Source organism: Candidozyma pseudohaemuli, assembly GCF_003013735.1.
Source record: "Candidozyma pseudohaemuli strain B12108 chromosome Unknown scaffold00001, whole genome shotgun sequence".
NCBI classification, from domain to species: Eukaryota; Fungi; Ascomycota; class Pichiomycetes; order Serinales; family Metschnikowiaceae; genus Candidozyma; species Candidozyma pseudohaemuli.
The window spans coordinates 390,033-412,515 of NW_020194435.1; the positions used below are offsets into that span (position 1 = coordinate 390,033).

The 22,483-nt window shown below is 47.2% G+C and overlaps 8 protein-coding genes across 8 annotated transcripts; 6 read left to right on the forward strand and 2 right to left on the reverse strand.

Moving 5' to 3' along the window:
* Nucleotides 1-49: 49 nt before the first annotated feature.
* Nucleotides 50-658, forward strand: RRS1 (Rrs1p; the record flags this gene model as incomplete). Its single annotated transcript, XM_024855623.1, has 1 exon — nt 50-658. The coding sequence occupies one exon, from the start codon at nt 50-52 to the stop codon at nt 656-658; it is 609 nt and encodes a 202-aa protein (XP_024715222.1).
* An 835-nt stretch (nt 659-1,493) lies between these two features.
* C7M61_000169 (uncharacterized protein) lies at nt 1,494-2,296 on the forward strand (the record flags this gene model as incomplete). Its single annotated transcript, XM_024855624.1, has 3 exons — nt 1,494-1,535; nt 1,579-1,674; nt 1,718-2,296. The coding sequence occupies 3 exons, from the start codon at nt 1,494-1,496 to the stop codon at nt 2,294-2,296; spliced, it is 717 nt and encodes a 238-aa protein (XP_024715223.1).
* A 583-nt stretch (nt 2,297-2,879) lies between these two features.
* C7M61_000170 (uncharacterized protein) lies at nt 2,880-6,785 on the forward strand (the record flags this gene model as incomplete). The annotated part of the gene is made up of 1 exon (XM_024855625.1): nt 2,880-6,785. The coding sequence occupies one exon, from the start codon at nt 2,880-2,882 to the stop codon at nt 6,783-6,785; it is 3,906 nt and encodes a 1,301-aa protein (XP_024715224.1).
* A 73-nt stretch (nt 6,786-6,858) lies between these two features.
* On the reverse strand, nt 6,859-11,412 carry SIN3 (transcriptional regulator; the record flags this gene model as incomplete). The annotated part of the gene is made up of 1 exon (XM_024855626.1): nt 6,859-11,412. One exon carries the CDS (start codon nt 11,410-11,412, stop codon nt 6,859-6,861), a length of 4,554 nt encoding a protein of 1,517 aa, XP_024715225.1.
* A 1,358-nt stretch (nt 11,413-12,770) lies between these two features.
* On the forward strand, nt 12,771-13,177 carry RPB11 (DNA-directed RNA polymerase II core subunit; the record flags this gene model as incomplete). Its single annotated transcript, XM_024855627.1, has 2 exons — nt 12,771-12,823; nt 12,868-13,177. The coding sequence occupies 2 exons, from the start codon at nt 12,771-12,773 to the stop codon at nt 13,175-13,177; spliced, it is 363 nt and encodes a 120-aa protein (XP_024715226.1).
* Nucleotides 13,178-13,263: 86 nt separating this feature from the next.
* On the reverse strand, nt 13,264-15,315 carry CDC5 (polo kinase; the record flags this gene model as incomplete). Its single annotated transcript, XM_024855628.1, has 1 exon — nt 13,264-15,315. One exon carries the CDS (start codon nt 15,313-15,315, stop codon nt 13,264-13,266), a length of 2,052 nt encoding a protein of 683 aa, XP_024715227.1.
* A 2,859-nt stretch (nt 15,316-18,174) lies between these two features.
* Nucleotides 18,175-20,424, forward strand: TOP1 (DNA topoisomerase 1; the record flags this gene model as incomplete). Its single annotated transcript, XM_024855629.1, has 1 exon — nt 18,175-20,424. The coding sequence occupies one exon, from the start codon at nt 18,175-18,177 to the stop codon at nt 20,422-20,424; it is 2,250 nt and encodes a 749-aa protein (XP_024715228.1).
* A 522-nt stretch (nt 20,425-20,946) lies between these two features.
* Nucleotides 20,947-21,948, forward strand: C7M61_000176 (pheromone-regulated protein; the record flags this gene model as incomplete). Its single annotated transcript, XM_024855630.1, has 1 exon — nt 20,947-21,948. The coding sequence occupies one exon, from the start codon at nt 20,947-20,949 to the stop codon at nt 21,946-21,948; it is 1,002 nt and encodes a 333-aa protein (XP_024715229.1).
* Between the last annotated feature and the right edge of the window lie 535 nt (nt 21,949-22,483).

Consider the following 22,483-nt stretch of genomic DNA (forward strand, 5'->3'; position numbering starts at 1 on the left):
CATCTCTAAGGCATCTCAGCCAGGACATTTTTATCAATCACTGCCGAACATGTCTGACCAAAAAGAATTCAAGCCAGTTACGGTGAAGAAACCTATTCCTAACACATATGATCTCGGTAACTTGGCCACGTTTGATCCAAACCCTTTGGACAACGCCCTTTTGAAGGATCCCGAGCAGAAGGAACAGCATTTGGCTGCTGTCACCAGAGACAATTTGCAGCTCTTAATCAACCAGGTTTTGTCCTTGCCCGTGAAGACCACCACAGACGCTCAAGGTACCTCTGCGGGCCAAGACTCTACCATGACCCTTATACAATTGCCTGAGCCAAGCACACCATTACCTAGAGAAAAGGCCATTCCAAAGGCCAAGCCACCTACGAAATGGGAGCAGTTTGCTGCTAAGAAGGGCATCAAGGCCAAGGCCAAGGATGGTAAGATGGTTTATGACGAGGCTACTGGCGAGTGGGTTCCTAAGTGGGGTTACAAAGGTAAGAACAAGGACTTGGACAACCAGTGGTTGGTGGAGATTGATGAGAAGGTCAAGGGTACTCCAGATGAGTTGATTGACCCTAGAACATTGAAGCGTGCTGAGAGAAAGAAGTTGGTGAAGAAGAATGAGTTGCAGCACAAGCGTAACTTGAAGAACTCTCAGGTTTGAGCACGCCCGACAGGTTTGAGTGGCTCGACCGGCATCGCATCTGTATCATAGCAATTAAGGCATTGGAAATTACTGATTTGTAGAAGCTCTGGGTGGGTAAATTACCAGTTTGAGGAAAGCCATGACCAAAGTTGATGGATGAAGATTTCACCTTCATACGAAGAGAGGCATATTAAAATGAATCGTAAATGTGAAAAACTTCAGGCGCTTTTCAGTCGAAAGAGAAATGTCCATTTGGTATGCAAGGGACAAGGTTCATTTTTTGAACATTCCGCAGAAATGCATCCCAACATTTCGCCGATTGGTTAATGTATTAGCAACTAAAGTCATACGATTATAAAAACATATCTTCCCTCGCTAATACTAAAAGCTTAATTTTGCATGTCCGTTAAATCGGTCTAACAATATTCGGACGCAGACCCTTACTGCACCCTTACAGCACCGTACATAACCTGATACAGCATACCCAAATAAACATTAAAATCTCGTTCCTCGTGATATTCAATTCCTTCAGTCAAACATGAGACAGCACTTCCGAAATCGAATGAAAATATTTCCTTTTTCCTTTCGGAAGTCCCCCGGTTTGACGTTTCTACGTACACTCCCTACCTCAAGCCAGGCCACCCGATACACCCTTCACCCGAATTTCAAAACACCCAAATTTGACAAAATCGTAATAAAACCTCATGAGTCACCAGCAAATCACCGTCACGAGATCCGTCCAGGACAGTCTAAAATCACAATGGTCTGCTAAATTGGCGACCTGCACAGAGACGGGTTCGATACATTCGCAACTCCATGTCTCAAATGCTGTAGATGGAGTAAACCATTCCAGATGAGTACCTACGACCCGGAACACTACCGGCCTATGATTGACGTATGTTGGAATTGCTTTTGTTCTTAGACAATGCTAACGCCAGGCTATCCTCAGTGTCGCCGACCTAGAAGAAATCACAGTGAAGAGGATCAGAAATGCTCTCCAAGAGCTATTCGCCGTGGACTTGCTTCCCCACAAGGTATGTACTTACGACTTTGACTTGAAATTCCGCTAACCAATAGAAAGAGATGAACAACTACATTCTACAACGGTACTATAAGCTCCTAGACGAAAAGGATAATAAGAAGGACGATGAGGAAAAGAAGGAGAGGGAGTATCAGGACCACCTCCTTGCGCAGAAGTTGCTGCGGTCCGAGAATAATAGACCATTAACCCGGCGGGGTGGCTCTTCCAAAGTGGTCAAAAAGAAGGTTTCAAAAAGAACAGGCAAAACTCCCAACACGGCCTTCAATCAGGAGCTTGTGCTCTCTCCGCAGCTTCAGGAAGTTGTCAAGAGTGAGCGGTTGAGCCGGCCGCAGGTTGTCAAGCAGATGTGGGCGTACATCAAGGCAAATAACCTCCAGGACCAGCTGGACAAGCGGAAGATCCATTGTGACGAAAAGTTGAAGAACGTGTTCAAAAAGCTGCTGGTAGGCATGTTCGAGATGAACAAGATTCTTGGCGACCACTTCATCAAGGACGACGAACTTTTGAACGGTCACAAGGAAGGAACCGTGAGCACTAGCGAGGAGGAGGTAAAGCCCAACCTAAAACGGGAGGTAGTTTCGGACGACAGCGAGATCAGCGATGTCGACGACTAGACATGTATTATACTGTACCGACTAATGTATTGAATACGATAATTGCAGCACATCTGAGAGGAGAGAATGAGTACAAGTTGTGGGGTTGGAAGACTCTATGTTGTACTATACAATTGACGTAGTTTATGTGGGTGGATTCTAGCGTGAAGGATCCAAATCCACAAAAGTCGATACCGTTTCTTTTAAATGAGAGTTGAACCTTGTTTCAAATCATCATCTTCCATCATTCGATTTTTTTTTTTTTTTATTCACCTGCCGAAATACAACACCGACGATGCCCAGAATGGCCGCAAATCGTCACAATGCGGATAGCTGCAAGCCCACAATACCCATATACTTTCCAAAGTGGAAACAATCATAGCAAACGGTAAACCAGTAATATTCCCAACATCACTAATCAGCTCCAACACAAAATTCCCGAAAAATAAAATAATTCACCATCCTCTCCAAATCACCGTAATCGGAATATTCTTCGTCTGGTTGTCCACGCGAGCGCATGCTAGAGGAGCATAAACACCATCTCCATATGCCGTCTACAACCACATAGCTTCAAAGTAAGAACACCTCGACAAAAACAACACGAATGATCCCCAAGCACGTGGACCCCGGACCTCGTCTGGATTCCCTCAAGCTGACTGTGGAGGATAAGCTGCTTGAATCCGTTGATTTTAACAAGCTATATGAGCTGGTCCTCAAGGTGCTCTTGCTTGAATACATATGTGAGGCGAGGTTCTACCAGACTATTCGGCCCAGCCCATCGCCGCTGAGGCGTAATGTTGATCGAAAGTCGAGGTTTTCGAAATTGGAGCCAGACTGTGCTCTTCCCGGTTATTTGATCGAGGACCTCAAGGCCAAGTTGAACAGTATTGCCATGAAGAAGAGCCACCACGATGACCTCACAAGAAGGTCCTTGTTGAGGTTTTACGGCGACATGCTTGCTCCGTCGTTCAAGGCTGACGTGAAGAGAGCAAACAATGTGGACATTTTGGTGATGAAGTTTGTCTCTGCTGCCAATAAAGAGGTGCTCAAAGTCGGCCTGATCCCCAATGAGGAAATCAGCTCGAGAGTATTTCAGCAAACGGACGAGTTCATTAAGATCATATCGTCATTGGTCCAGAGGGATAAAAATAGAGACGCGTTGGTGGCTAAATTGGAGGAACATAAGGCTGCGTTGAAGCCTGCAAAGCCTGAGGCAAACTCCAAGAGCGCTGACAATGTTCACTACCAAGAACCATCCTGCCAGGTCTCTGACATGGATCGCTCCTCAGTGAACCTCATTATGGAGTTGTTTGGAAAGGACCTGGCACAGTTACAGAACGACATTCTTCGGTTGAAGCCTACGGTCACTCAGAAGACGCTCCACAAGGACGTGGACCAAGCTCTCTTCTACCTCAACAAAGACATTGGCAAGTACTCGCCAAAACAGTTCTCCTCCCATGCAGCTTATGAGAACTGGAAAGAAAGGGAACTGGCTTTCTGCCAGCAACTCTACAAGAAGTACCCCGTGCCGTCGTCTATGAAGCTTTTACCCAACCCTGCATTACCAGCCGGTCTGGAGCTCTATATCATGCCTCCTTCGGCGGCTGTATCAAACTACTATACCATATTGACTAAGCTCTGTCTTCTCAACCACAAACTGAAGACATCTAATCCTAATTCAATGCTTCTTGAAGACGACGTCCTGCTTCTTTCAAACAAGTCCAAGGAAATTCTCAACGCTTGTGCTAGAGTCTGGCGTGTGGATTTCCCTACCCGTGCTGTATGCTTATTCAGCGCAGCTCATTTGGCAGGAATCCTTATAGACCCGCTCTTCCAAAAGAAAGACAAAGAGTTGGGCCCAATCGACCTAGAAATGACCAAGAAGGTTCTCATGTCTTGTAAGCAGGTTGTTGAATCACATGGCAAGCTTGATTGGGAAGAGAAGCTTTCGTGGTGTGCAAAGGACCAAGACCAATGGTTGAAGTTCTTGGGATACACTTACAGTGAAACCTTCTACGGTATAAAGGACTGTCTATCCATAATCATGAGCAAGACTGTAAAGCCTAAGTTTGGTCCTTACCTTGCATTCCTTGGTGACTTCGTCGAATCTGACGTTTTGTTTGGCAGACTCGCTGAATCGGGAGCTAGCTCAAAGTGGGAAAGAAAACTAACACGTACCCTTTTGAGAATATCCGAATCTCTGTATGCCGAAGTTCTCAAGACGTTACCAAGAGACAATTCATTATCCATTTTGCATATCATTGACATTTCTGACGCCCTTGTCGACAATATCAGAACGCTTCAAAAGCGATACAAGAACCCTCTCTTAGGTTTCCTCAATGTTAGTAAAACCTATGCTGCTGTCGTTACAGGTATGTTCGCTTCCGACGCTAAGAACGTCTTGAAGCACATAGCCGCCAATACAAAGGCAAGAGGTGAATTCTTGAACTACGGAGATGCTCTAGAAGCATATAAGTCTCTTCGGGAGATTAGAAGCATACATGGCCAGGTGTCTCCTCAGAATGCAACCTTCAATTTCAACCTCGAGAAATTCTTCTACCCGCATCTCGAAGCTTGGGTTGCCGAGAGTGGTAACAAGATCCGTGACTTCGTAATCAAAGCTATTGAGGAAGATTCTTTTGAGCCTATTGATATTGAAAATGATCAAAAGAAGTACAGCACGTCCGTGCACGACATTTTCACGTTCATCAAGCATTACCTCCTGATTCTCAAAGGATTAGACTGGCAAGACAGGTTTCAGGTAGCCAAGGTTTACACTATGTTGATGAAGAGTATCTCCAACTGTGCATTGCTTTATTCGAGCCGGATGAGTGAGATGATCATGGAGGACTTGAACGAAGAGGTGTTGGAGAAGACCCCCGATGTTCCTGAGACAAACGGTTGGTTCGCTGAAGTCAAAAGTAAAGTTGCAAGCTACAACTTGAACAATTCAAAAGTGGAGGTCGAAGAACCATTCAATTTTACCTCGCGTACATGTATTGGACTCAACAATATTGACGCTTTGATCACGCAGCTAGGTAAACTTGAGGAATTACTCAATCCTGAAGAGGTGTCGCTGTACATGGCAAAGTATGATCCAAACTCAGGCAAATCATACACAAACCACATCATATCCCTCAGAGTCGTCAAAGCTGAAGAGCTTCGATCTGCACTGGACAGATCGAGCATACGCCCTTATCTTACACTTGTCGACACAAAAGCTAGAAAGACAATTGTCAAAACGAGATCTCTTGACGGCGAAAACCCTGAGTGGGATGAAGAGGTGGAGCTCACATTGGCCGCCAATTCTTCTTTGACGATGTCGGCGACTGTCTGGGAAGAGAAGCTTGGAACTCATGCGGTTTGCGGCCGTGCGTTGATGCAGTTAGAGCCTAGGAAATTCAAGCACGATGGAATCCCACAAGAGGTCTTCCTAGATCTTGATCCTCAAGGAAGGATTCAGGTTGAGATTGCAGTGGAAAGTGAGAGGGAGGATGCCATTTTCGCAATGGGCCGAGCACATAGAGCTTTGAAGCGGAGCGTTGAGCGCATTACAAAGCTTATCGTTGCCAAATTCTCCAAGTTTATCAAGCTCTGCTTTTCCAGAAACTCTCTTAAATCGGTCTGTGGTACCAGTGGAAATGTAAAGCCTTCACAGGAACAGATGGACGAGGCTATGTTACCCCTTTACAATTATTTGAACATGAACTTGCTGGTGTTGGCGCAGTATCTTACTAAGGATCTTTTGCATAAAGTCATGTTAGAGGCTTGGAATATCGTCGTAGCAAGTGCTGATGAGTTGTTGCTACCCAAACTTGCCAGTGCCAAGGCACTTCGCATAGCCCAATTAAAGAAGTTGAAGGCTGGTGGTAGCTCTGGCAATTTGATGGCATCTGGTTGGCAGTCTGCTGTCTCCTCTGCCATGGCAAATGTGACTAGTTCTATGAGTACCCTCGGTTTTGGCAAGACTCTTACGAATAATGAAATCGAAACTGTCATTGCTTGGCTTCACTTCCTTTGCCTCGACTTCTTTCATAACGAAGGTAATGGTCCACCAATCTACGATCTCAAGACTGAGCAATACCAATCGATTTTGCTCATACCCGTCTACTACGACAAGAACTCTGCATTCCTCGTACAAGAGGTGGAGAGACTCTCCCCGGCATACCTACAAATGCTTCGTGACAAAAACAACGTCTTCATCTCGAATCACCCAGACGCCGATACCGCTAGTTTGAGGAGCAGAGCTGGTTCTATTGCTCGGAGCCTGACGATACGAGCCAATGCCACTGCTCAAGCAAGAGCACGTGCAGCGAAAGAGGCCAGGGAGCTTCTGTCTGATCCATTGGTGGCTCAGACTTCAGCTGAAAACATCATTCTCCGGCTTTTGCTTATCAAAGATGAGAAGGCATTCGTCGCTAAACGTGTTGAACAGAGAGAAAGGCTTGCTCACACAATTGCTACCGAACGTCTTGCAAGAGCAGCAGCGGAAGGAACACTATTTAGATAGACTACAAATCAACCATCATTACAAACTTTTTAGATCTCTATGTTACAAACCACTGCTTTTTCCACACCTCGACTTAAGCCGTAGAATTATCCTGGGCTCCGCCCTCGGGAGCAGTCGTGTCAGCACCTTCGTCTTCATCAGCACCGGCATTGATTGTTACCTCCTCATTTGTGGTTTCATTAACGTCCTGCTGTATGGTCGTGTCATTTGGGTCATGGAAAATAGTAGTGTCGGCATCCACTGTGGTATCGGGATTCACCTTGGTGGTCTCAGAGTCTCCCTTTGAAGATTCTTCAGCGGATTTTTTATCCTCTTGCTTGAGTGTCTCCCCATCCTCTTCCTCGTCATCTTTGCTTTCGGGCTTTTCGGTAGTCTCGTCAGCATCCTTCATCTCGACATCCTCGACGGCATTGGCGATTCCTCTGTATTCTGTTGCACCCTTCTTGAGAAGAATGTCGAAATTCAGACTAAGCTTCTCGCTCTGCTCTTCACTGAGGTTAGCTTTCCAACCAAACTCCTCATCATCCAACAATTTCTTGAAAGTCTCAATCTTCTCTTCTGGGGTAGATGTGGGTTCTTTCTGTTTTTGCTGAACAGAATTTGCTGTGAACTCATCGTGAGCACCAGGCTCAAAGAATAAACGGTATGAGTTTTCGCAAATGGATACTCTGAGGTCAGATGAAGCCTTGCCCTCGCATTGCTCTTCCTCGACAGCATCGATAAATGCCTTATGGAAAGGCATATTGATCTTGGAGGCTGGAACACCTTCAGTTGGGTGAGACATGACATAAGAAGTGACGTAGTAATTGTAGCTTTCCTCCGCATTCTCATGATCATTAATCGTTAAATCATCAAGAGCAACAAATTCAATAGTGACCGAGTTCTCAGGCTCCTTGACAACAATCTTGAACATATTCTCCTCGTTGCTCATGAGGGACCTCACTTGCATACGATACAAAATCTGATCCTTCGCTGTAGAAGCTGGTGTTTTACGGTCTTGTTCAAACAACACCACCATCTCCGAAGTCTTGGAGTCAGTAATTATCGTATGCATATGCTTCACAAGAGCTTGAACAACCTTGTCAATGGTGTAGCACTTGTAAGCCTTGTTGCGGTACCCTTGACGCAAACTTTCCTCAAACCACTGGTGCTCGATTTCACCATCAAGTAACCTTTCTGTCAAAGACAACACTTGCTTGTAGCAATCCTTGAAGCCCACCATCTGAACGCCCATTTCCTCAAGCTGATGCGAGACAAGGTTAAGGTCTTTAGCAAACTGAGGGATCTTCCTAGCGCTGATTTCCTTAGCAACCTCTTCATTCATTCCCTTTATCTCCTCGAGTCTCTCGTATAAGGTTCTGAAGTGACGGAAGAACACATATATCGTGGTATTGCAGAAGAAGTTGAATCTGTCACGCTTATGTTCTCTTGACATATCGTCGAGAGAGAAGTTAGATGACGCTGTTCTGATCCACAATTCTCCGGACTTCTCGACTTCATCGACAAGATCGGGCTCCTCGGACTCACTAGCTGAGGAGGCATCCTTCTCCTCCTTTCTGCTCTTGGATTGCTTCTTCAACACATCACGCAACAAGTCTTGGTCACGATTACGCTTCTTTGTGTTGTTCGATTCGACGGTGCCATTCTGCTCTGCATGAGTGCCAATATCTTCAGGATTCTTGGTTTCCTCTTTACCACGTTCCTCCTTGGATCTTGCTGTCAATGCCTCTTCGATCGTCTCTTGGCTGATGCCGAAGAAGAAACCAATGAAGTACTTGAAGAAGGCGCCCAACTTATCCCTGTCACTGCTGGAGTAGTTGGATGAATGGAAAATATAGAACTCGGCAAGCTTGATGATGTCATAGACCACATCGAAGTCTTCGAAAACATAGTCAAGCTGTTCCTGAGGCTTTGGCGTCAATGGATGAACCCTTTTGTTTTGTTGCTCGACCTTTACCGTGCTAATCTCGCTAACAAGCTGCTTGGCAGTGAGAAGCTTTTTGTCTGCTTGTTTGAATGTCAAGCCCAAATGGTCGAGAGATTTGTAGAAAACTTTCTGTTCCATCTCTCTCCAAACCTTGTTCCACTCTCTCTGGGCTCTCTTCCACTCTTCATCTTTCTGCTTCAATCTCTTCAAAACAACAGGCACAGCAATAGCAGGGTTTTCATGAAGTGCGTCGATGACTTCGAAACCTCTGTCCTTGTCATAAACCTTTCTGATGACCTTCTTGTAGATAGTCTGAGAGGTGTGTCCCAAGCCAGGCGGAAGTTTGAAGTTTGCCTTCTGCTCAGCTGTCATGTTTGCGATTCTGTTAGCGATCGTCTCTAGTGTTTGGATGGTGCGCAAGTTGGCTTCAATGTGGTAGTCAAACTCCAATCTCTCCTCCTCAATCTTGAAGAGAATCTCCTCGTATTGATTCTTTCTGTGAGAAATGAAACCAGAGTCTTCAGAAGCCCAAGTTGGGTGACCCACCCACTCGTCATTAAGAACCTCCCAACACATCTCATCCCTGCCGGAGCAGGGCATGTAGGTTTCAACCTTTGGCAATTGTCTGTACGAAGGACCATAAGCTTTGCAAAGGGAAAGCTCGATTTGATGCTTCTTGAAGGTGATATCTTCGATATGTTGTGTCTCTTCCTTGTAACCCACGAATTGCTTGAACCAGTTAAGCAAGTCTTGGTGAGTGTCGCCGAGGAAATAGTCGACTCTCTCGATCAAAGTGGCTTTATCGATGATATCCTGAGAGTATAAGTTGAGGAACTTCAAAAATTCGTTGTAGGATTGCTTGTTTCCGATAGCCTTCTTGACCTTGTCAAAGAAACCCAACTCTTCCAGCAAGGAGGATTGTCTGACGGCGGCCGTTGGTGGGACGGGTTCTGGTACACCAGGAACCAACGTTGGGTTGATCTTGGTGCCGTTCTTAGTGAGCACAGTCGGAGCACCCGGAGTACCGTTTTTCAGCTTGTTTGCAGAAGGCTGAACACCGGCACGCATACTTGAGTATTGAGCCTCCTCATTGTAGTTGTTCTCATAAGCCAGTTGCTCGGATCGTCTTCTCATGTCCTCGTGCATCATAGCACCACCTTGCATAACCATTTCTTGGGGTGGCATTTCGTAGTGAGCACGATACTGTTGCTCTCCGTTCATCATAGGGCCGCCAGCGGCGGGTTGGAAATTTCCTAAAGGTGGCAACTGTGATCCGTTATTACCTGGAAAGTAAGGTGGTTTATCGACATGCTGCAAATGAGGCTGAGCCTGAGCCTGAGCTAGAAGAGCTGGACCGTCGTGAGACCTCTGTGGTTGCAAGAGCGGCTGGTTCCCACTGTCAGGCAAAAATTGTTTGAAGTCGTTAAGCAAGTCAGGAGAGCTTGAGAAAAGCAGGGTGACCTGCTCATAAACCTCACCAATAGGTTTCTGTTCGCGCTGGTAAGTCTGCAAGATTTCCAAAAATTGCTTGTAGATATCTGGCTGGTTTGCAAACCTCGTCTTGATCTTGTTGACATAAGAAATGGCATGGTTGAATTCGACCTGACCACCGGCCCCAGGTTGCTGCTGTTGCTGATCGGTTGGGAACTGTTGCAACTGGTGAGGGAGCATTTGCTCGGCGTTCCACTGCTGCTGTTGTTGCTGGGGTGGAAGGTTCATGTTTGGTCTTGTCGTAGTGCCTGTTGGGGTAGTCACTCTGATCGGGTTAGGGTCAGAGGGGTCTAAGGAGCATTCGATCCGGTATCCAGGTGGCAAGAACGTGTTGAAGCCCTGAATCAAGTTGGGATGGCCACGGAACAAGGTGGACACTCGATCGATGACGCCCGGGGTGTCTATGCTCTGCGACTTGAAATCCTTCATGATATCCAAGAAGTTGTTGTACACGTCTGCCTGGTTGTAGAACTGGATCTTCACCTGGTCAAGGTAGGACAAAGCATCCTTCACGTTCAATGGTCTGTAGGCGCTGGAAGATGATGACCGGTTCAACACGCCAGGTGGAAGAGGACCCTGTGGCTGCGAAGCTGGGCCGATAGGACCCTGAGCCTGCTGCTCCTGGGTGCCCAGAGGTGCCAGGGCTGTGCGCTGGGGATCGTGAGAACCGTGTGGCTGCAGCTTCTGGCTAGCGGCAGGCTGGGTCTGTGGCAGCGACTGATGTGGAGGCTGCTGCTGCTGCTGGGGCTGTCCCTGCGGCTGGGGCTCCTCCTTGACCTTTTCCTCCGGTGGATCGCGGTTGGTGATGTTGTAGATGGAGTTGGATGGTCTAGGTGGGTTCTGAGGGAGCGAAGAGAAGCCCTGGACGTGAGGGAGGTGGGGCCCTTGCGAAGAGCCCTGAGGGGCCTGGCCTTGCAGCGAAGACGTAGGCTGGCCGCCCGAGGGTCTTCTGTCGTCGTTGGAGCTGATGGATGGGATGGTGAAAACGTGCCCTGAGGAGGTGTTGGCTCTGTTGCCCAAAGCAGGTAGGTTAGGGAACGGCGAAAAGGGCTGGCCGCCTGCCTCCAACGTGGCAGGGGGTGGCAAAACAGGCGGATTTTGGCGGCTGCTGTTAGTATAGGGCGTGATGTCGCTGGATGGTAAAACATACTTGAAGGGCTGGCCTAGCGGGATGCCCTGGTTGGACCAGCGGTCCTGCTGGTTCGTCATGACTGGACCTGCTGAATAGGATTACTGTGGATGGAGATGTTGAAAAAAGCAGGTACGCTTTTGCTTTAATGGACCAGGGTGTAGTTGCAGGGTTGGATGTCAATTGACAACTCGAGAGCGGTGCGTATGGCTGCCTGGGGCGGGTAACCCCGGCTGGTTTTCGGTGAGCGAGGAGGGAGATGCATTGGTCGGTTCTGTGCAGGCGTGGTATAAGCGCCAGCCCACGCTAAGCGAAGGTCACCTGTTACTACGGCAAGAATTTTAGAAATTTTGCAGGTGAAGAAAACGGAGGGTTTTCAGGTTGGGCTTTTTGGGCCCGGCTGAGGAAAAGGTTTTTTCTAGTCGGCATACTGCAGATGGCGGGTGGGGTGTTTGTTGTTCCTGGACCGGCCCGGTAATACGACGCAGGTCTCTGGCTGATAAGTGAGTAAGCCAATGGGTGGTGGATGGGTTGGAAATTGAACATTTTGAGTTTTGGGGTTGTTCAGTGAGATGGTGTAATAATTGGATCTGTAAAGCAGCGGGGCTTGTAGAGATAAGATAGGACGCGGTACGGACCGATGGCTGTGCTTGAGAGAGGTGGAGAATGACTGTCTGAAAATGGGGGAGATACCTCACGCCCATTGAAACTGACTTTTTCCAGCTTGGGGTGTTTTCATGGCAGACGAAAGCATGTGCCCAGATTGACGTGGGATTGATCGATGAGGAAGATGATGAAGATGAAGTATGGGCATCTTCGGCTAGAAACCGAGAATAGCCGGGTTTGCCGTTGGTTTTGATCCATAGTCTTCGTTGATGGCGGTGGGGTCATATTGATGGTCTCCTTTGTGATTGCCATTCTTGTCGGTTATTGAAAGTCCTTCGGACCATTTGTAACTCTTATTCTTATGGTAGCAGCCTTATACCCGTCTGATAGCATGGTCAGACGGAGTCAAGACGTAGAACGATGATTCGAAGCTTTTCGACATAAATGAGCACCGTAGATTCAAACAAACAGCTCCCGTTGAGTATGGAGGCATCACTCTTCCAAAATGGTCTTTTTACACTTGCTCTTTTAGACTGTGCTTCCCATGTTCACAGAAATGCTGGCTCTTTACGTCGTGGGTGCGAAAAACGCAAACCATGACATCTTGAACCCACCTTCATAAATCACAAACCTCCCAATTGCCCAAAAAAATTAGTCGATTCGACACGTATGCCATCCCTTAATGCCTACAGAACTCTGTTGAACCTTTACCCTTTCCCTTCCTGGCAAAGCTCTGAACATCACCTCTTCGGCTCCTCCTCTGGTACCCTCCTGCAGGAAATTTGAACGAAACGAAAACTTCACCTTCAACACCTCTGTCCTTGTTGCCACCATGAACGCTCCAGACAGATTCGAGTTGTTCATCTTGCCTGATGGTGTTGAGAAGTATGTACTTGCTTATATTTTGGTATTAATTACGCTAACCACAGAATCAAAATCATCCCAGACACAAAGGTGCCCAATGCTGCCATCATCAAGATCGAGAGAGAGGATCACACGCTAGCTAATTTGTTGAGATCTCAGCTTGCTAAGGACGACAGAGTCATCTTTGCTGCCTACAAGGTGGAGCACCCACTTTTTGCCAACTTTGTGTTGAGAATCCAGACGGACGATGACTACACACCAAGAGACGCTTTGAAGAACGCCTGCTCGAACCTCATTTCTGAGTTGGATGTTCTCAAAACCAAGTTCAAGGACGAATGGGCCCTTAAGTCCTTGCTTAACAACGACGACTACTAATTACTTGTATATTATAGGCACCATTTGACATGGTACAAAACAGGAAATCTACAGCAAAGGTACTTTTCATCTATGCATTCGTAGTATTATACATTAGTGGGAATCTTATCCCTCATGGCTTTTTCAATCATGGCTATCTTCTCCAAACAGTTGGGCACCTCCGTCTGAGGGAAGTTACCTTGCTTCAACACTAGTACTAGTGGGTGCGTTTGGATCACTCTATTCGGCGAGACGTGGGAGATGGCGAGTCCGCCTTTAGAAATGCAAATCTTGTGGTGGTCTTTGAAGTTGAATTGGAAGTTACCGTTGGTCATCTCGAACATGATGTAGTCGCTGTTTCTAGTGTATCGCCTCAAGAATACAACTTGTTTGCGCAGCTCGTTTTCACTGACCTTCGACAAGTTTGTGTTCATGTACTTGGCGAAGAAGTCGACGATTTCAAGCTGTCTCTTGGCCTGTGCTGGAGGGTTCGTTACCGAGCTTTCGATGCATGCCCAGCCTTCTTTCTCGTGGTAGATCAATTCAAAGAACGAATCGCTGTCGTGAAGTTTGAGGATGGTGTTTTCATCGTTGAACAAAACACCAATGTCGTCATTATTCAACTGATACGAGAAACCGTATTTGTTGGAGTAGTCGACCCACTTGGAAATAAGCGTGGGGTTCTCGCAAGTGGGAAGCTCTCTGACGTCCAACTCCAACTTTGACCTCTCTCTGGTGAGGTCCAGTAGACGGCGGATTGTGTCGGCAGTTTCCTGAAGGCAAAGATCCAATTTGACAATGGTCTTGTTGAACTTCGAGTGGAAATTGAGCTTTCTCATGGTACTTCTCTGGGCGCTCATTAGAGTGGTTGGCACAGCAACCTCTTGGTATTTAAGACGAGTGTCACCTGGAGACAAGGATTGTGGCAATACCGTGCGTGGTTGGTCTGACTGCAAGTCCAGCTTCAAGATCTCCACGGGGTTCTTGCTCTTTGGGGTGTAGATACCTGCTCTAGTCTTAGCGTTGGCAAAATTGAGGGCACTTTGAGCACGGGAAACCTCTCCAACACCGTAAGGAGTGGCCGTCAAGGCGTCCTCTGTGGTTTTGTTGGGGAAGGGGCCCTTGAACCATGGGTAGTCCAAGATTTCGTGGATGGACGGTCTATTCAAGGGGTTCAAGCTCAACAAGTCCTGGATTAACTGTTTGGCCTCGTCGGAGATCTTCTTGTCGGGAGGAAACGAATAGTCGGTTTTCTTGATACGCTCGTAGATGACATTGACGTCTTTGGCTTGGAATGGTGGCTTGCCTACAAGCAAGGCGTACATCATGATACCAATGGCCCAGATGTCGACTTCAAAGGAGTGACCAGTGGTCTTACCACCGAGAACTTCTGGCGCAATGTAGTTTGGAGTTCCGCAAATGGTGTATTTTCTCGATTCAAGAGAAGGTAACACAGAGGCCAAACCAAAGTCGCCAATCTTCAAGTTCATGTCTGGGTCAAAAAAGATGTTTCCAAGCTTCAAGTCTCTGTGGATCACTCTGCGAGAGTGCAAGTACTTGATTGCTCCGACGATCTGAACCATGAAGTAACGAACCTCGGGCTCAGATACTCTCTTTCTGGTCTTCAAGAGCTCCATGAGCGATTGATTGGGACAAATCTCTAAAAGAATGTAGACATTGACGTCATCCTCAAAGCAGTCGACAAAGTTGACGATATTAGAGTGCTTGAGCGATTTGTGGATCTTGATTTCCAGCAAAAGCTTAGTCTTTGTTTTCTCGTTCTTGATCAGCGCCTTGGCGACGGTTTTGGCAGCGTAGATTCTACCCGAGGCATCTCTCATTTGGAAACAACGGGCGAAGCCGCCTTCTCCCAAGAAGTTGCCTCTACGGTAGTCAATGCCGCTTCTAGTTCTGACAATCGATGGAGGAGTTTTACAAAGAGCCAGGAGCTTTTCCTTCTTCTTCTTGGGCTTTTCTTGCTGGGGCTCGGTCACAGGAATCTGATGATGAACTTGGGCCTGAGCTTGATGCTGGGGCTGGTAGTGCTGGTTGTGGTATAGGTCGTACTCCTTTCTTCTGGAGGCCTTGACTGGAGTCAAATTAGCCTTGTTAAGGTGGCCGCTGTTAAGCGGCTGTAAAGGCTGGGACCTGATGCTCATGGCGTGGAGGCTGGGAAATTGGACGGTACGAGATGAAAGAGTGGGTTCACCAGGCTTGAGGGAAGATACGGCGCAAGACGAATATATATGTGTTTGCGTCTTTTGACCAAAAAGGCAATGTGCCAACGGAGTAATATTATGTTTTGGGCTGAGAAAGAGAAGGCCTCTACAGGAGAGCTCTGACAGATCGGGAAAAATGAATATAATCGCTCGGAGGCCTCCTGGCAGAGGTGTGAAGAGTCGCTGTTTACAAAAGTGACGTTTGCGGTAATGGCATTGAATTCTCTATTTACATTTTGGCTCTATGGAGTGCCTACATGCAGGCTTCTCACCATGGCTGCTACACCTTCCTCTCTCACGCCCGTTTGAAACGCCCGTCTACAACCTGAAACATTTTTTTTTAAAACTTCGTTAACATAAATCTGGTTGGGATCAGCATAGAGAATTTCAGACAATTCATAGGGGATTTCGAGGGAATGTGAACAATGTCCCAATCGGGTATAGTTATGGTGTCAACAAACAAACAGTATGGGTCGCACTTAGCCCAGGATGCTTCGAAGCCAGGGCTCATTCGAACGCTGGTTATTTTCGGTGCATCTTGCGACTTTCCAGGTTAGTCCCCGTTTGCAGCCGTTGCACAAGCCACCGTCAACCTAATCACCTACATCTTATCAGCACCCTCGTTGGCGAGCCTATCAGCCTGCTCATTCCCTTCAATGCCCTGGTGTCCTCTCACGTGAGTGATTGCTAATTCGGACTCTCCTTGGCTCTTGTAGTGCTCGTTAATAGCGTTGTACTTTCCAACGGCATCCTCGATGATATCCCTGTTGGCCACGTCCTTGCCAGCCGAGTTCTTCCAGTCATTGTTGGCCCAGTTCTTAGACCAATTGTCGACACAGTTCTTTGCGTAAGACGAGTCGGTGAAGATCTCGTACTTCTCGCCGCCCAGTTTAGCCGAATCAAGTGCGGAGCCCAACGCGTGTTTCAACGCGTGCAATTCAGCACGCTGGTTGGTTGGCGTTGTGGTTTTGACGTCATCCACGTCTGCCAACGACACGGCAGCATTTCTCGAGTCACCAGGCCCATAGTAGACACCGTATCCGGATTTAGGAGTACCCCCCTTTCCGTTTCCACGAGACGCGCCGTCAACGTAGACGGCTGATCTCTTGGAGGAGCCACCAGAAGAGGTCTTGGAGGAGCTTGCTTTTGAAGAAGAGCCACCAGAGTAGCCACCAGAGTAGCCACCAGAGTAGCCACCAGAGTAGCCCCCAGAGTAACCGCCCCCAGAGAAACCGCCACCACTTGAAGAACTGCTTCCAAAACTGAACCCCCCAGAGCTCCCACCAGAGGACGACCCGCCGGAACCACCAGCTTGGTTGGCACTGATGAAGCTTTGAGCAGCAGCAGGAGAGTCAAACTTCTTGAAACTCGAGTTAGAGTATCCCAGCGTGTTGCTCTTGCATTCGTCCCACAGGCGGTAAACACCCACACTCTTACCACGAGCGACGGCGTAGTAAGCCGGCTTGGAATTTCTAGCCATTACTGTGGTTTTTTTGATCAACTTGACGGTGGATTTGATCGTATTATATACCGCGTCAATTCTGCAGGGGTTAGAAAATTAGGGCTAGATTCTCGGCTTTCATTTTGTGCCCCTCCTTTTGTGGCTTCGTCATGATAATCTTTTTATTGTTGTGTTATTATTCGGCTTCATATGAATATTTAGTGCTGGTCATCTTGTTGATGCTATGTCTATGAGTAGTTGGTTGGAATCATGAATATGACTGTGCGACTCGGCGCTTTCCACTACTATCCACACCTATTGGCCAAGGATCGTTTTTTATTTTTCTCGGCCTTAAAACCGACTTAAGCTCAATTGACTTTAGCATATTTAGCCAAGTTCGTCTAATGAAAGGGGCACGATGATTCGGGAGCTTGACAGTAATCATCCGATGCTTCTCATGCATTTTGCAGCCATTCATTGATCGAGGGTCATTTACCCCATTGCTTTTTCTTACGCTATTGAAGTTCTTTTAAGGTATAACAATCAGTTGAGTGTATAAACGGCTCAACTTTCAGGACATCGAACGTCAGTGTTTTAGACTGCTAGTTGTGGACCCCATCCCTTCTTGATTCACCCATGCTGCACACCATATTCACGAGAAAGCTAAACGAAAAGTCTTACTTCTCCACAGATCAAGGTTTTTTTAATTCATTGGAAAATCCATGTAAATTGACTGCTTTGGGGCCCTACGGTATTGTGTCACTCAGGGAGGTCAGTACACCCTGCATTAGTCTGATCTCGAATGATGTGATCAACATGTTGGCTCAAGAAGTGAGACGAATAAATCAAACACAGGGATCCGGGAGTGATACTTAATGAAGGCATTGTCAATGGAATGGCGTCTATTGTTGGAATATTAAAGGGGATTGGCTGCCCTTTCATGTCTACCACTTGAGGACGAGAGGTACCATGAACCCAGACTACAACTGAAAGTTCTTCATTAAAAGTCAACCTCGTCAACAAGATTGACTTGGCTTGATAATACTACTTGAGAGCTTTCAGAGGAGGTCCCTTAAAAGGGATTCGTCCAGCCCTTTATCAGTCGTCTTACATACCCCACAGGTAAACCAGTGCAAACCTCAAAAATCATGCTCATAGGTAAACAAGAACAAACCTGATAGTACTGTTTCAAATCCAATTTATCTTCACACAACAAAGCCACCGGAAATGGCCTCTTAAGGCACCTGGATATATGCCCTTCCATACCTCGTCGGTCGTGCCCATCTCATAATAGAATTCATGCCAGCAGCAATTTTTTTTCTGATCTTCCCAAACCCTAAGACAACCTTCCAGGCAATATGAGTGACAGCGAGGACTTGACCCTTTCGGAGATCTCGTCCCGAAACGGACATGGTGCCGTGAAAAATGAGGATGATGAGATGCCATTGGCGCAGTTGAACGGTAGAGCCAAGCAGAAGAAGAGAAAGCTGTCTGATAAGAGCAATGGGGCACCAAAAGAGAAGAAAGCCAAAAAGGCAAAGACCACACTGTCTCTGAAAGTGAAGAAGGAGACCCCTCTGGCTCCTGCCACGCCAAAAAAGACCAAGAAAACACCAAAGCCATCGCAAACACCAGGCTCAGAAACACCCTCAGCTACACCAAAGAAGGAGGACTCAGAGGAGGCTGATGAAGGCTACAAATGGTGGGAAGACGAAAACTTTGGTGAAGGTGAAGAGAGGTGGCAGACTTTGGAGCATGCCGGTGTCATTTTCCCTCCTCCGTACGAACCGTTACCTAGTTATGTCAAGCTTTACTACAACGGTAAAGCAGTTGACTTGCCTCCTCTTGCAGAGGAAGTGGCAGGTTACTTTGCTGCTATGATAGAAACTGACCACGCCAAAAACCCGGTTTTCCAGCAGAACTTCTTCAATGACTTCCTACAAGTGCTCGAGGAGTCTGGTGGTTGCAACGTGGAGATCAAGGACTTCGACAAATGTGATTTCTCTAAGATGGCAGCATTCTTCGAAAAGCAAAGAGAAGAAAAGAAGGCCTTGACCAAGCCTGAGAAGCAGCGCATCAAGGAGGAGAAGGAAAAGCTTGAGGAACCATACAAAACGTGTCTTATGGATGGCCGCAGAGAGAATGTCGGTAACTTCAGAGTGGAACCTCCTGGTCTTTTCCGTGGACGTGGTGCACACCCAAAAACAGGTAAATTCAAAAGAAGAGTGTTCCCTGAGGACATCACACTTAACTTGGGTGAAGGTGCCCCAATTCCACCAGCACCAGAGGGCCACAGCTGGGGCGCTATTAGACACGACAAGACCGTGGTTTGGTTGGCCATGTGGCGTGAAAACATTTCGGATACTTTCAAGTACGTCAAGTTGGCTGCAAACTCCTCCATCAAGGGTATTTCCGATATGAAGAAGTTTGAAACCGCCAGAAAGCTCAAAGACCACATTCAGCGCATCAGAGCCGACTATACCAAGATGTTGAAGGATCAATTCATGCAAAATAGACAAATCGCCACTGCGACCTACTTGATCGATATCTTCGCTCTCAGAGCTGGTGGTGAAAAGGGTGAAGACGAAGCCGACACCGTGGGCTGTTGTTCCTTGAGATACGAGCACGTTACGCTCAAACCACCCAACAAGGTCATTTTTGACTTTTTGGGTAAGGATTCGATCAGATTCTACCAGGAAGTGGAAGTGGACCGTCAAGTGTTCAAGAATCTACGAATTTTCAAAAAAGAGCCTAAGGGCCCAGGAGATGACATGTTTGACAGAATCACACCCACCATCTTAAACAAGCATTTACAGAACTACATGAAGGGCCTCACAGCCAAGGTGTTCCGTACCTACAACGCCTCGAAGACTATGCAAGACCAGATGGACTTGATCTCGAACGAAGGTACGGTGGCTGAGAAGGTTGTCAAGTACAACGCCGCCAACAGAACCGTGGCCATCTTATGTAATCACCAGCGTACGGTGAGTAAGAACCACGAGGTCGGTGTGAAGCGTATCAACGACAAGATCAAGGAGCTCGAATGGCAAAAGCTCAGGCTCAAGAAGATGATCTTGGACGTTGACGAGAAGGCAATCAAGAAGGAGCCTAAGTATTTCGAAGAGCTTGACGATCTTACGAAGGATGAGCAAGGGGTCATCGTTGAGCGTGTGATCGAAAGACAAAAGGATCAGGCGGAGAAGAAGTGGAATAGAGACAACGAGAAGCGCAAGATGGAGAAGCAGGAGTTGCTTACCAAGGAGGATCTCAAGGAAAAGCTCGACAAGATTGCAGAGACCAGGAAAGAGTACCTCAATGAGATCAAAACGGGCAAGGTGGAAGCCACCAAGGGAGCTTCAGTGGCCTCGTTGAAGACAAAGATTGAAACGGTGGAAAACAGAATCACCAACACAAGCTACCAGCTCAAAGACAAAGAGGACAACTCTGAGGTTTCCCTTGGCACGTCGAAGTTAAACTATATCGACCCAAGATTGACGGTTGTGTTTGCCAAAAAGTTTAACGTACCCATCGAGAAGCTTTTCACCAAAACACTCCGGGACAAGTTTAACTGGGCCATTGAGTCTACAGATGAGAACTGGCGTTTCTGAGGCGGCCTGATTTCAGGCGGCGCCACACGGTAATAGAGCCCTGGCAAGGCAAAAATAAGAAAGTGCACGGCACGTTTTCTCCGGAAAAGGCCTTAATTGGCCGGCACGGCGTAGGCATGTATTTCATTTAATAGCGTGAACAATTCGCGGTCGCTGTATAAGGCATGGTGATAACATTGTACTCGCGGCAGACGCATTCTGTGCATATTTGGCACCACAGGGGGGTTGGAGGGACAATCAAAAATGGCCGTCTGGGCAGCTAGATGAAAACGGGAAGCACTACTGGATTCTTGAAGATCTCAGCATTACAACAGTATAATTTTCATCTTCATCACCCGCCGGGAACACCCCCGTTTTCAAACCCCGAACCTGCCAGAATCGCGTTTCTATAAACCGCGTACATCCATGCATGATGGCTGCAAACAGATTAGCAATGGCCGAACTCTTTTAAAGTTTCTGTTCCGCCTGTTTTCCTCACCTTTTGTTCAAGCTCTAACCCACCACATTTCATTCCTTTGTCCCATGAGACTTCCTGTGGTGCTTCTATTGGCAACGCTTATACTGGCCAAGCCTCTCCCTCTGAGGACTGGCATCATCCACCATCACCATCTTCATGCCAGGGACGACATGCCTGGTGTCACCGACACCGCTGCCACGACGACTTCCACAAGTTCCAAGTCAACATCGAAAACATCCACTTCGAAGTCGTCCAAATCTTCGAGTGCCTCCACTTCTGATATGCCTTCAGCTGAGGACTCATCCACCACGGAAATGCCTTCTGCTTCGGTGCTTCCTTCCATATCGCTGACGCTGTCGCTGTCTACACTGTACAGCTACTCCATCACGGTGCCGCCATCGACGCAAACAGGCAGCTATAATGAAAATCCATACGTCTACAGAGCCACCAAACCAGCCAACCTCGTTTTCATAATTGTCGGCGGCATCCTCGGCCTCATGCTTCTCTCCTTAATTGCCATCTACCTTGCGTTCTGGCTCATCAGCAGAAGCAGAGCCAAGAAGGAGAGGGAGGTGTACTTTGGCATGCTGATGCCTGGTCTCAATCTGAGCCAGCTGAGTTTCTTCAACAGCGACGGCAACTCGTCCATTGCTGAAAAATCAAGCACGGGCTGGGGCTCCAATTCGTCAGTTCTCATGCTTCATCGCCAATCTCTGGCTCTTCATCTAGACAGAGCCAGTGTGCTTCCGTCTCAAGGCAGAAGCTATAGAGAACTGCAAGGATTGGAGGGTACTCGTCGTGGATCGATGTATATTTCTCCAGTACTTGAGATGATGCACGGAAGAAGCCGACTGCAAGTGGACTTGGTCAGACCCGATTCCATATATGGACTTGATCTGCCATACGTTGATTCACCGCTTGATTCACCCACGGACTACGCCTCCACAGATGCTATAAACACGCAGCCAATTGAAGAGAAAAAGAAGCTGCGGCCACCTTCCCAGATTCTAGATGACCTCTTGGGCGATATGGATTTCACGTTGGATCCAGCTAAGGACGAGCATTAGAGTATTTTATAGAATTGCCACGGGCGCTAATATAGTATAGACAAAGTGGGTGTAGGGGGTCAAGTGAGTCTCGATTTTGAACTACGGCGTTTTGGTTGCAAAATTCCGTTCACAATTAACAATCAATAAAGGTGATACAGCATGCATTTGAAGCGAATAAAAGAGTAAAAATGCCGACGTAGCAAAGTACAGATTGCCAAGTTTGGCTTGACGAGAGATAAATGCAAACATACGTTGTGACTTGTGGCAGCCTTTGGCGGACTTTTAACCGAGGATCTGGCAATTGTCGTTCTGCCAGATCTACCCCTAACAAGACCAAAACATTACAAGGAATTCGCAGATTTCAAAGTGAAGCCATATAGTTTCATCGGTAAATTCAAATTTTCATCACCATAACAATTGAAACATTTTGGACGAACAGTGCTACGCCCATGCTGCCTAGTAACGCATGACGCAAGAATATGCCCATACATTGACCTTCAATGACCTCCCCAAAGTCTTCAAAAATGAAGCAAATTCCTCAAAAAGTCCATAC